At 38.1% G+C, this 13,915-nt stretch overlaps 1 protein-coding gene across 8 annotated transcripts in view; it reads right to left on the reverse strand.

The window, feature by feature from the left end:
- Positions 1–13,915, reverse strand: part of PEX5L (peroxisomal biogenesis factor 5 like) — a 226,363-nt gene that overhangs the window by 81,011 nt on the left and 131,437 nt on the right. For 7 of the 8 annotated variants that reach the window (XM_044251843.1, XM_044251841.1, XM_044251839.1 and 4 more), the window contains 2 exons: positions 10,469–10,580; positions 1,112–1,306 (listed from right to left, as the gene is read on the reverse strand). In XM_044251843.1, coding sequence (XP_044107778.1) covers positions 1,112–1,306; positions 10,469–10,580 — 307 coding nt within the window. The remainder of the gene's footprint in view (positions 1–1,111; positions 1,307–10,468; positions 10,581–13,915) is intronic. The other variant, XM_044251844.1, reaches the window with a different exon arrangement.

A 13,915-nucleotide genomic window follows, 5' to 3' on the forward strand; every position in this document is an offset into this window, starting at 1 on the left:
TAATGCATTTAATAATATATTCCTACATAAGTGTGTACATTTCATTATTCATCTGTACACCTGAGAATACCTAGAACACATTGATAGTGAGGAAGTTTTGGAGATAGTTAGAAAACTTTCTTCCAAAGAGACATGCTTCAGAGAGGGACATGGCAGGGGAGAGAGGACATGATGGATGCCCTTGGCTTTCTGAACTGTCTGCCACTCTTGTTACTCCTGAGAAATGAGACCATAATTTAACTGGTTCCATGAGGTAAAGTTAAGCTTTCCTTTCTTAGGAAGATGTATAGTAGTAGGTAAAAGTATGGCTTTGAAATTAACCAGAAATATGTTCAAATTCTAGGACTTCCTTATACTGAGGTCTTGGGAAAATTATTTAAATTCTAAGTTTTCAATGAACTAATGGGCTAAGGCATGTAATCATGCAGCATAGTCCTGGATGTGATAAACCATCAATAAATGGTAGTTGTGGGGCACCTGGGTGGCTCAGTGGGTTAAAGCCTCTGCCTTAGGCTCAAGTCATGATCCCAGGATCCTAGGATCAGGCCCCACATCGGGATCTCTGCTCAGCGGGGAGCCTGCTTCCTCCTCTCTCTCTGTCTGCCTCTCTGCCTACTTGTGATCTCTCTGTACAATAAATAAATAAAATCTTAAAAAAAATAAATGGTAGTTGTTATTATTGTATTAGATATATCCCCATGCATGTTACATGTTCTGGCTGGCTGTTCCTGGACCTTATGTTAAAGCTGTTCTCTCTCTCTCTCTTTTCTATCTCTTGACTGGCTATTTCCCACTCCAAACTAAATGCTCCTAGAGAGCAAGATTCATGTCTCATTCTTACTTGTAACTCCAATGCCTCACATGGCACCTGCCATCTATCAAGTATTCAACATATGTAGGATAGATACATAAATGAATGAATCCACATCAGTTATGCAAGACTGAGCTCCCCAAATACTATTTAATTCAAGCACAAAAGAAGTGTGTGTTGCCCATATTCCTTCATGGAATTAAGCTTTTTACTCCTTTGCCCATAGTTTTCATGTCATTTGTGGAACTTCGTTGTATTAAGGCAAGGGCCAGCAACAGCAGACACATGCTATTACCTTACCTAAATCTAAGGATGATGTCTCTGGGCCTCGGAGAGGCTGGCCTCTCTGCTCAGCTTCTGCAGTGATGAGATCGGATCCATCAGCCTTTTTCTTGAGGGATGAGGTTTTTGATGAGGCCTCCAACTTCTTGCCTTTGCTTTGGGTTTGAGAGACAGGTTCACTAAGGTCAAGGAGATCCAAGCCTGTGGTCAATACTATCAGAGATGGAAAAGGTTAAGATAAGCTCACTCACTGCTCTGAAGTTATTTTTTAAAAATAGGTTTCAGTTGGGTGCAGGAAGATTTTGTGGGTATAGTGTAGGTTAGAAGTATCAAATTACCCACTTGCCAGTTGAAAGGCTCCTTCCATAATTTGGCTATTATGGAAATAGCTATGAACACTGGGGTGCATGTGCCCCTTCTTTTCTTTGGGGTGAATACCCAGTAGTATAATTGCTGGTTCATAAGGTAGCTCTATTTTTAACTTTTTGAAGAACCGACATACTGTTTTCCAAAGTGGCTGCACCACTTTGCATTCCCACCAACAGTGTAAGAGGGTTCCCCTTTCTCCACATCCTCTCCAACATTTGTTGTTTCCTGTCTTGTTAATCTTTGCTATTCTAACTAATGTAAGGTGGTATCTCAATGCAGTTTTGATTTGAATTTCCCTGATGGCTGATGATATTGAACATTTTTTTATATGTCTGTTAGCCATTCATAGGTCTTCTTTGGTGAAGTGTCTGTTCCTGTCTTCTGCCCATTTTGAATGGGCAAAGAAGATGGGGTTCATATATATAATGGAATATTACTCAGCCATCAGAAGGGATGAATATCCACCATTTGCATTGACATGGATGGAACTGGAGGAGATTATGCTAAGTGAAATAAGTTAAGCAGATAAAGACAATTATCATATGGCTTCACCCATAAGTGAAACAAGGAACAGCATGGAGGACATTAGGAGAAGGAAGGGAAAAATGAAGGGGAGGAAATCAGAAGGGGAGATGAACCATGAGAGACTATGGACTCCGAGAAAAAAAACACTGAGGCTTTCAGAGGGGAAGGGGGTGGCCTGGTGATGGGTATTAAGGAGGGCATGTATTGTGATGAGCACTGGGTGTTGTACACAAATAATGAAACTAATGAAGTACTGTATGTTAACTAACATAACACAATAAAAATGAAAGAAATTGATGTAATTGAGGTAAATGTGAAAAAAAGTATCAAATTAAGTTAGCTCACCATTGATTTCTAAAGATGGTTTGCATTTAGACTAAACAGTTTGCTACATGTTCTCCTTTATTTTGCACTGTACAAACCCACAAAATAAGACTTAGACCAGCCTCACCAGTGATGAAAGTTTAAATCAAATTAAAATAATAAAATAGAATATGAATTCAGGTAGTAGTTACTTTGTTGCTCTGCCATGTTTATAGAGAAGTATATTTTACAGCACATTTTTTCCTGAGAATAGTCTATCATATTCAGAGGTATGTTTGCAAAACCGTTATGAGGAAGATTTGTAAAAGTTTCTGATGTCTTTGTGTTTTAAATTTTGAACTACTAAGTTATACAGGATATAAAGGAGTGCTGTTAATCATCTTTTATTTAATTAAGCAGTTCAATCAGAAAATGGCTTGCTGTTTGGGCTCACATTAGAGACATATTTTACAATCCATAGCTGATGAATAGGTACACATGTTAATGCCTTTGCTACTTTATATGCAAATTTAAATTTCAATGTAACAAACCATAAAATGGCTACACTTCAACTTCCTAGCAGGTTGGTTACATTGCATTAAATACTCTAATGAAAGAAGAAATAATTTGTTTTGCTGCAAAGTAGGTAAATGAGAATAAAATAGGCAAGCCTTGTAACTTTTTATCCTTTCTCTTACAGTGCAAGTCACCAGGGTGTGGCTAGCTCATCGTGAGAAATGGAAAACTTCAATTAGGGAAGGTCCCTCCAGCCCTGCCTCTCCACCAGTTCAAGAACCCTGAGACTGGCTTCTGGACTGGCCTGGTGGCTTCCTGGCCTGGGATCTCTTCACCCTGATAGTTTAGGAAAGTCAACAATGTGTCAGAAAAATCTTGGTGTTAACCCTTTCTGGCACCATCTACAACTATGACTGCGGCATTCCTCCCCTCTGACCTCTCAGCCTGTCCTCTGGGTAAGGAGTGGAGTTTTGTTGATATCTCAGCACTCTTTCTATGTGCTTCTGCCTTGCACTCAAGGTTGGATCAGGGCTCAGTGGCATTCACAACCTGCATTTCTTTAGTACCACGCTGTCCTCATGAGCCAACCACGCCACAGGATCTTTAGGATGGTTTGTCAAGCTGTATTCCCAATAATCTTGTTTTGATTTCAATTATGAATCATAGTGGTTGGATGTTAATGGTGAAGTGGAAAGACCCGGCTCTGTCACTGTTTAGCTGTGTGACTCCGAGAAATTTTCTTGATTTTGCTGAGTTTCAGTTTCCTCCTCGGAAAAAAATGCAGATTAAATCTTTTTGGTATGATAGGAAGATTAACTTAAATAATTTGTTTATTGACTGTGTAAAGTGCCAAGCATACAATAGGTACCCAATAAATGTTATTTCCATTCTTTAGTGGCCAATTCGTGATGCTTTTCTTTCTTTTTTGTTGATCTCCTCCTATTCTCCCTGCTTTTTTTCTATTTTGGGCAAGAAGTGTATCCACACACTCACAGAAAGAAGAAACACCACTGGGAATAAAACAGAGAGTGAAACAAAGATATTGGTCTACAGAGGATGCTCGGAAGTAAATGGCCCGAAAGCATCAGCTTATCTCCTCTGAGTCTTCCTGAGGAGAGCGGAGCCACTTTCCCGCGCTAAGATGCTCTGAGATATGAGCAGTGTTTTGTGGCCAGCAAGCACCTCAAAGTGGGAGGAAAGAAGTGGTTTTTAGAGCTAAGCTGCGTGGTGTTTAAAATTTAAGCGTGGCAAGAAGCCAAAATAGGCTAGGATATAATACTTTTCATATTCTTTGAGTATTTAAACAGAAATTTCCAGTCAACTATTATGTTGGCAGAGATTCTAGGTCCACCAAGATTTCCTTATAATAGAAGGAAGGAAATGGATCATAGTCTCTGGAATGCCATATACGTCTTTTTACTAATTGTACAAACAATTAGGAATTAGACATTTGCTCCTACACTTCTTTTAGAAGCAAATTATATAGGACTTGTCTATTCGTATACAGGAAGTACATTTGTTTCAGAATAATGGGTGAATATTAATTTAATTCTATATCTGCTTCTCACCATTCAGAACAAATGGATTACTAAGAGTGAAATACAAATTCACGCTTGGCTCAGCAACGTTCTTTTCCTCTCCAAACTGGCCTGGGCACTTCCTGTGTTGGTTCTGAGCTCTCTGTTCCTTTGTTCTTTGCCCAGCCAATGTGAAACAAATGCTTTGCACACACAGAAAACCGTATTTGTTACCCAGTTGATGAAGTGGGGGGTGGCTTGGAGGTTGGATGGTAAACTCTGAAGCTGAGAGAGTCCCTAGGGACTATAATTTCAAAAGCATAGAAGGATGGGTGCAGCCTTTTACTTTCTGGAAGAGACAAACTGCATTTCAGCAAGTGTGTGTGTGTGTGTGTGTGTGTGTGTTGCACTTATATGTGCTTTCGTTAAGACTTAGAAATAAAGGGTCTCACTGTTCTGTATGGGCTTTGAAGGGAGCATATCTTGGCATGGAATGGGATATTTGTTTGCTGATCTTCTTAATCCAGTTTTAAAAATCCTTTTAGGCACATGAAAGGCACATGGGTTCTGTAATCTGTGTGTCTGAATTGAGATAACCACCTCTTACAGTGGATGTGAAAATGTATGTGTGTGTGTGTGTGTGTGTGTGTGTGAGAGAGAGAGAGAGAGAGAGAGAGGGAGAGACAGGCTTGAAGATGTTGCGTTGCTGGCTTTGGAGATGGAAGAAGGGGCCATAAACCAAGGAATTCCAGGTACTCTCAGAAGCTGAAAAAGGCAGGAAGACAATTCTCCCTAGAATCTCCAGAAGGAATGTGGTTCTGCTGACACCTTGATTTTAGGACTGATGACTTTCAGAATTGAAGGATAATAAATTTGTGTTGTTTAAATTTGCAGTAATTTGTTACAGCAGCAATAAGAAACTAACACAGTTCATATGTCAGTGCCCATGCCAGGATGCAAACACAGGCCCTGTTGTTACTCCCAAGCATGTGTTTGTCACCACGCCTCACTAGAATTTATCTGAAACTGGAGGCAATTTGCTGACTCTATTGATACAGCTTGATTATTTTTTTGTTTAGCTCCCAAACATCTGGCAGTTTGGATAGTCTGGCTTAAGGTAAATAGTTGGTAATCTCCAACACTTTTTTTTTTTTGGATCACCTAATTTCATTGGGAGGAACTTTTGAAGATGGAAGCTGTAAGGTGCTATGTAAGTATTTGTTTCCCTTTATCTCAAGGGCATCTGATTGAAGATCATAACCTATTGAACTGGAAGGCTCCTGGAAGGGTGGGTGAAGTTATTTACATATGCTAGATTACCTGGGCTATGAGAGGTGAGGCTGTTTAAACAGTTAGATTAAAATAGCACTGATTATGAAGCTTTGATTTGATGCTTTGATGGTAAGTGCAACGGTATTTGCACCACTATGGTATAATGAGTCTCTGAATTTTAGTGAATTTCTTGGAAGGAATAAATCTACATGGAGTGGTCAGAGAGGACAGATCAAGGGACAGTCCTGATTGGCTCAGTAACAGAATGTGCCACAAGGAGCTGATGGAATCTCTGTCCTGTTTTGTAAGCTACTCTGGCATTCTAGAAACATGGTATTCTTTAATATAGTGGCTACAAAGACAAGTCCCTTAGGAAGGGTTTTGCCAGTGAAGTCGAATAGATACATTGAACTTTATTAATCCAACAAATTTTTGCTTATTTTATTGGATTATGTTATTAAAGCTACCTCCCAGATTCTTTTTTTAACATTTTAAAGATTTTATTTTTTTAATTCATTCGACAGAGAGAGAGAGAGCACAGCATGGGGAGCAACGGAGGGTGAGGGAGAAGCGGGCTCCTTACTGAGCAGGGAACCTGATGTGGGGCTTGATCCCAGGACCCTGGGATCATGACCTGAGCTGAAGGCAGACTCTTAACTGACAGAACCACCAGGTATCTCAAGCTACTTCCCAATTTCTAAGGTCTCTCAGGAAGCATGCCATTGTCTTCACTGCTAATTGGGCTTCATAAAAATGTATTTTGTAAATACTATACTAATTTTGCAATTAAAATATTTAATTAAGTGGCTATGATAGCTAGCTGTTAAGTTAGCTCTCCCTGTCCATATATGGGTCTCTTACAGAGGTATACAGACCCCATATCAAGGAGAGAAATTATTATTTTTTAAACCATGAAAAATGTTTCTTCTATGGTAACTATCCACCTAATGGCTCAAGCTGAGGGATAACATTCTTTAGATCATGCAGATTGACAAATGCAAACCAAGGACCTCCTGTTTTACTTGGTTTTTAGGAAAGAATCTTTCCTGTACTTTGACATATGTTAGATTTTTGGGGAGATTACCGACAAAAAAGTTATTATTGCAAATTTTACAGTATGCATTTGTTCTGTAATGTAATCATGATCTTAAAACATCCATTGTCTAGTTACGTTCCAAGCATTTGATATATGCATCTGTAATAATGTATTTATTTATCATTTTAAAATCCAGGATATTAGCAGTGATTTTAGCTTACATACCATTTAGGGATACAGTTTGAGAGGGCCATGGAATTAGCTATCATCTAGATCACAGATGAATTAAAAGATAATTTAGGGTGTTAATGGCAAAGAAATTAAAAACATTCTTATTTGATCTGCTTGATATTATCACTATGGGATGACAAAAAGTTAATCCTAAGGTAGAAACAAGTAGAAAGTAAAAAAAGATAATTAAACACTATAGTTTAGAACTTCTATGAGACAGGAGATTGATATGTTCTCTTAAAGTCAGTAGAGAAAAACCTTATCATCTGAGAGACATTTGGAAGAGATAAATATCCATATTGTATTCAGTGCTAATTTATATAAGAACTATATTCCTTAAATATTTAAGTAAGTGTTATGATAGTGGCACACTAGCTTAATTTTTTCATTAGAAGAAAATGCCAAGTACAAATGCTTCTCAGAACACAAGGTTCTTCAAATTTCCTCTTGATTGACTTGGTATAAGCTTGAAGCAGGTTTTCTTCCATATTTACTTCCATATACTCCAAGATTATTTAATATCCATTATATATTATTTAATATCCATTCTTTAAGTGTAAGGATATAAATAATACCAGGAATGTAACAGACACTTAAAGTTCAATAACTGTCCTGATTTCTCAATGTAATTTCATACTATTCTATAAAATGACAATGCTCTATCTAAAATTACTATTTTTTATTAGAAATTTAGACAGAAAATGATAACTGTATCTTTTGTCTAGAAACTTAAGCTATAAAATTATTGGACCAGATTAGAATTCTTTCCAAGGTATATGTATGATAAAAATTTTTCCTTTTTAAAGATGTATAATAATGTTGCATATTGAGATACCAAATAGTGCGTTCTGTAATATTTTTTAAAAAGTATATTTCTTAGGTATTAAAAATATACAGTGTTTCTGCCTTGAGATATACTTTTAAGATTAAAAAACACATCAGGGGCACCTGGGTGGCTCAGTTGGTTAAGCAACTGCCTTTGGCTCAGGTCATGATCCTAGAGTTCCCGGATTGAGTCCCACATTGGGCTCCCTGCTTGGCGGGGAGTCTGCTTCTCCCTCTGACTCTTCCCCTCTCATTCTCTCTCTCCCAAATATATAAATAAAATCTTTAAGAAAAAAAAAGTCAGACGCTTAACTGCCCACCCCAAAAAAAAAAAAAAAACCCAACCAACCAACCAACCAAACAAACAAAACAAACAAAAAACACATCAAATAAGAGTATTCCTTCAGGATAAAAATCTGTTTTTATCCTGAAACCACACAGTCTCAAAATACCATTTTTCTTGAACCTCTACTTTGGAGGGTATTGTGGACTGATAAGTGTTCCCACCAAAAATTCTTAAATGTTGAAGTCTTAACCCTCTAGTACCTTGGGATGTGACTTTATTTGGAAACAGGGCTGTTGGAAATAGAATTAGTTAAGAAGAGTCATATTGGAGTAGGCGCCTAATCCAATATGGCGGGTGTCCTTATGAAAAAGGGAGATCTGGATACAGAGACAGACACACACAGGAAAACATACAGACAGGGAGAATGTCATATGAACATGCCATGAGCCAAGGAACTACCAGAAACTAGGTAAGAGGCCTAGGACAGTTTCTTCCCGAGCACTGCAACTGCAGAGAGAGAATGGCCCTGTTGACACCTTTGTTTGGGCTTTCTAGCTTCCAGAGTTGCAAGACAATAAATATCTGTTGTATAATTCACTCAGTGTTTGGTATTTTGTCATGAAAGCCTAGAAAATGAATACAGAAGGCAATACTATCATATTGCAATCATAAGAAATTACATATTCTTTTGAGGTTTTTTCTTTCAATATTTTGCAAGCCTTTTTTGTATATTAGAAAACTCAATGTGAAAAGTGACTTTTGAACTAAATATTATGTTGCTCTCTCTGGTGGGCCCTTCCTAAATGACTTAGTTTTAGCATCAGTGGGAGTAGGAAAATGCAGAAGGTACTGGAATCAAGATCTGAAAAGTCTATGCTTTGCAGCTTTTTTTTTTTTTGAACAGTAGGAACTTCTCTGTGCATCCAGTTCTTATGGATTTTCCTGAACGTAGAGACATCTGCATTTTTCTAAAGGTAGCTCTCTAGTTTTGGAGGGGTGAGCTTCAGTTTCATAGATAGGGAGGATAAATCTGATCTGGTAGGATCCGAACTTATTTAATTTCCTGCTTAAATGTACCAAATACAATTTTATTTGCTTGGTCTCTCAAAATGATAGTTGAATTTAGAAAATGATTGCTTTTGTGTGGTAGAAGGTTAATGCATCTGAAAAGGGGAGTGTTGGGTATACTGTTTTCTAACCTGATATCTAACAGTAATGGTAACATCTGTTAGAGCTTACATGGTGTTAAGGAAGGGCTTACGTAGATTGCTTCATTTCATCTTCTCAAGTAACCTATGAGATATAGATGTTGCTGTTGCAGAGGAGGAAAGAGACTTAGTCAAGTAACTTGCCCAAAGTGAAGAGCTGCTAAGTGGCACAGATGGGGTTTGATGTTGCCAAGTTTGACCCAGAGGTCCCAGACTACCCTCCTGCATTAAGTGCCTCTATCTTGGGTTGTAATTTTTACAGCTGGGTTGTAATTTTTTTGTGGTTGTAATTTTTAGCATTTAAGGGAAATCCTTCACCCACGATTTTCTTCACTTACTTAAAAGTATAATGAAAATACAGCAGGCGATATCAAGCTGAGGACACGATGGGGAAACAGAGAAGATAGTACATAATTGTTCTCTCCTTTCTCCATTAAACTCTCTCCTGAAATCCAACATAGCCTTTGTTCTTTGATTCTGAACACTATTTTTTCATCCTTATTTGAACAACCTGCCTTTGAATGTGAACTCTGACTGAATAAAATCAATGTAGAAAGGCGGCTTCTGATATAGAAGGCAAAAAGTAGCGTTACATCAGATCTTACGTAGCTCTCTCGGGGTGAGCCCTGACTAGCATCTGTGAGAACTGAAAAATGCAGAGGGGACTAGGGGAGGTGTGATTCATCCCAGTGGCATCCTGCATCCACTCACTGGATGATACTTACTCGGGCCTATACAAATGAGAGTTCACTGTCTGGGTAGGTTTAATTCCAGAAGAATGTTCAAATAAATTGTCGTAAGAGGAAACAAGTAACACATTTACGTGACAGAAAAATGAAATTAGCTCTATAATGTTTCCAATATCTGAAACTTTTAATTTTGTCATCTCAATCACTTGAAGGGGCTGCCTAACTTTTAATTTTACTGGACTTTGGTCATACACAGTATTTCCAGCCAGAACTTTGAAAAACCTTACTCTGAAATAGATGCTATTGTTTGAAAGACTCCTTGTAATGTGACTCGAGATGCAAAGATGTAGGTATGCATAGAGAAATGATTACTGATAGTGGTGTGCTACTGTTCGCAAAGTTGGTTGGGTAAACTACACTGCGGATTCTTCTAGAATACAAACCTATGTATTAGTTTATGTGGAATATGTATGTCCTCAACTTTCATTTGGTTGCAAAGATCACTCTCCACTTAAAACGCATCACAGAGAGAAAATACGCATTTCACTGTAGTGAAAATGAGCTCTACTTGAGGATCAGTTAAAAGTGAAAGAATTACCGGCTGTGTTGGACGTTACTGGCCTTGCTATTGCCTCCGATTTGGTTTCACAGAGAAAGTCATCGATGGAGGGACTCAAGAGGGGTCTGCTTTCTTGCTGCTCATTCACCAGCTGAGAACAAATGAACACAGGTATCAAAGGGCTTTGTTAAACTGCAGAATAGGACGAATTACAATGCAGCCTTGCAACGAAATGAGAATAGCAAGCCTATCAATAAATAAATAAACAAATAAATAGGGAGGGACAAGAAAGAAAAAAAATATCAAGGGATGGGGAATGAGCCTTTTAGCATTGTCAACATATTTTCGATGCAGCCAACTTCAGTTTTAAAGCTCAAGCCTTTTTTATTTTTTCCCTCCTAGAACTGTTTTTGAATTATTCTCTGAATTTCAAATGTAGAAAATGACTCTTCTTGAATCACAGTTCCTACTCTTCAAGTGGATAAAATGTTACTGAGACCCGGCAGAGTGGCCTCAGACGCTGAGGTGACACATTCTGGTTAGGGTGGGCAGTCCGCGTTGTGTGATTAAGTACGCACACACAGAGCTCTATGTGTGTGGATCAATGTTCTCCTCGCCTCTCTCTCTTAAAAAGCTCAAGTCATCTATGGGCACATATCCTTCCTTACATTTCTTTGGGATGCTTCTGTGGTTCATGACAAGCATTATTTGGGGAGAGTAGGAAATACTTATACTAACTGTACAGGTATCCACTAGATATGTTTCTGAAAATCTATATGCAAAATGGATTTCTATCAATTCAGTTGTCTTTTCCCATTGGCTCGTTCCCTAATTCCAGAAATCCTTCAGTGTGATATTTAGTCGGTCTTTAATGATCAGTGGCAGCCAATTATTTACTTTCAGTTCTTTTGCACCTCTTAGAATCCAAACTTCCTTAGGTTCTGTTTCCATGGGTAAGGGAAATAAATATACTCATGATATGCAAGTGGTTAATTCCTAAATTAACTGTCTGAGTTTTTTAGGAGTTTTTAGATCGGCATTTCTTAAAATGGGAATAGCTCTCTAGTTTTCTACTTGTTCTAAGAAAAAGATGTGCCCCCAAATCTCTAGATTTTCAAATACTGACTTGTAAGGCTGTATTTTGAGAGACGAAAATGAAGTCTTATTTTCTTATTTTGCTTCCTCATTTTGGATATATTTAAATTCTTTTGTAAACATAGGAACTAATAATTTATTCCTGTATCACAGCTCTGTGAGTAGATGTGTGGAATGGGCCTAAATTAACTATAGTTTTAGAAGACCAGGGTGTTAGATCTCCACAGATACTTTTAGTTGTAAAAACTAAAAAATTATAGTCTGAATTTGATAGGAGATATCTAGAAATGCCCTTGTTGACAGATATCTAAATGGAAAAACAAAGGAAAAGGCCCACTTAATTGAGAGGCCTTGTCCTTTTAGGCAGGTCTGTTTGTCAAAGGTAATAGGATTTTTTTTTAGAGCCTCTCTCTTCATGAAAGTTCAAACTTATTTTCCGGAGGAAGCACTTGTAGCATTCTCAGATTTTCTCAGCACAGGAGGAAAGAAATACCAAAGAGGGGGATGTTTAGGGAGTCCCTCAGGCGCCCAGAACGGAGGCATGGCTTCTCCTTTGCCTCATAAGGCCTCTGCCTCTTCCCACACCTACTATCTAGTTTCCCAGCACATGTCACACCCAGACTGAGGGAGTGTTAGGTCTGCCCAATTCCCATAACTGAGCTGTTCCTTAAGCAAAATAACAAACTACATTCTGAGTCCATGTTTTTCAAAGAGGAGCACAGTCTGCCTGTTGGGAAATGCTGGGGTTGGAGTGGGGGATGGTGGCAGGTCTCTGGGGTGAAAAAGATGAAGGGCCAGATTTCAGATAGCATGGAAAGCTAATTTGGGAATTGAAAGTTTTTGGTTTTGATGGAGATATGGAAGATAAAACAAGAAATATCATGAACCCGTTTCTTAAAAGCTCTGAGGTCGGAGGCTACATCTTACTCATACTATCTTTCACAACTTCAAATAGAATGTTCTCATGTAAGAGGGGATCAATAAATGCCTACCAAATGGGACAGTGACTTTGCAGAAGCTGAGGATATAAAATATCTGTTTATAGCAGTCCAATTTTGAATTCTGTCTTCAGCTGGATGAATTTGAGAATCATTATTTTAGCCAGACCAAGTCCTATTTTATTTTTATTTGTATAGATAGGAGTAGCTTTTCACATGACCTCCTCCTCATTTTCAAACAAATCTATGGTTTTTCTATGGTGACCTGAGAATAAGTAAATCTTTTAGGTCATAAAGGACACTTGCAAACTGAGCTGAATCCCCCAAAGATATCCCTTCAGCTTTGCTTCCAAACTATATGCCATTTATTCTCTCCTTGTTTAGCGGTGGGATATGACTTACTGACTTTTGCTTAGAATTGCTGTCTTCAGTTTGAAAATGCTCTATGAACTTACCTCATTTCATCCTTTGAGTACAGAGTATATTGATGTTATAAAAATAATAAAACGTGAGTCAAAATTTTTCCACTTTTTAAAATAATTAAGAGAGTGATTTCAATTTGGATCAATCAGATTATCGTATCTGAGGTAAAATGACCCACCTGATTAGTTTTTAGGGCCTTTGTCTCCTCACTTTGTTTACATTTAAAATGTTCATTTCTTATGTTCCTCTTCTCAATATTTAAATCAGTTCAAGCCTTTCTAATGGTGACAGATTCTCACTTCTCTTTCAGGACCCCATTCCACTGGCACAAGGTCTGGAAACCTTCTTCAGCAGGAGGCAGTGAGGGTCTTCTTACAGTATCTCCATGTTCCTAGGTTTTACCCAGTCTTAGACTTCCATTTTACCTGTTTTCCTCCTCTAAGACAATGACCCCTTTGAGGTCATAGAGATCTTACCCAGTTAACTTTTGTATCTCATAGCTGTAGTTTAATAAATACTGACTGATTCATAGTCAAACTGAATGGTGAATTGTACAAAAGAATGATTACATGACCATCTTCAATTTCATACTGGGCCAGTTCACAGAGAAGCCAGTAGTCCTCAGAAATGTAGACCAGTTTCCTGGAAGGTTTTAAATCATAAACCTAAGTCCACTTTCCCCCAGCTTCACATTATTTAAAAATTTGGGAACCTAGAGTTACCTAAAGATTCATTTCCAAATGCAAGTGTTCTACCAAACAGTCAAGGATGCTAAAAGTGAAAGCCTAATGAGAAAATTAAGGGCATAGGTGTGCCCCATGCCATCCTTGGAAGAAGGAAATAGACCAGTACAAATGGGAGGTCAGTGACACTTCAAGACAACACTACTGCCTCACTCAGGGGTTTTAACTCAGAGATGCAAATTTGAAGACTTTGAGGGAAAACCCTTATATGATCAGTGGGCATTGGAAACGAAGGGAAACTGCAGGAGTAAGAAGATAGTTGAGTACTTGCATGGAGATGTTTCCTG

The sequence above is a fragment of the Neovison vison genome, chromosome 6, assembly GCF_020171115.1.
Source record: "Neovison vison isolate M4711 chromosome 6, ASM_NN_V1, whole genome shotgun sequence".
NCBI classification, from domain to species: Eukaryota; Metazoa; Chordata; class Mammalia; order Carnivora; family Mustelidae; genus Neogale; species Neogale vison.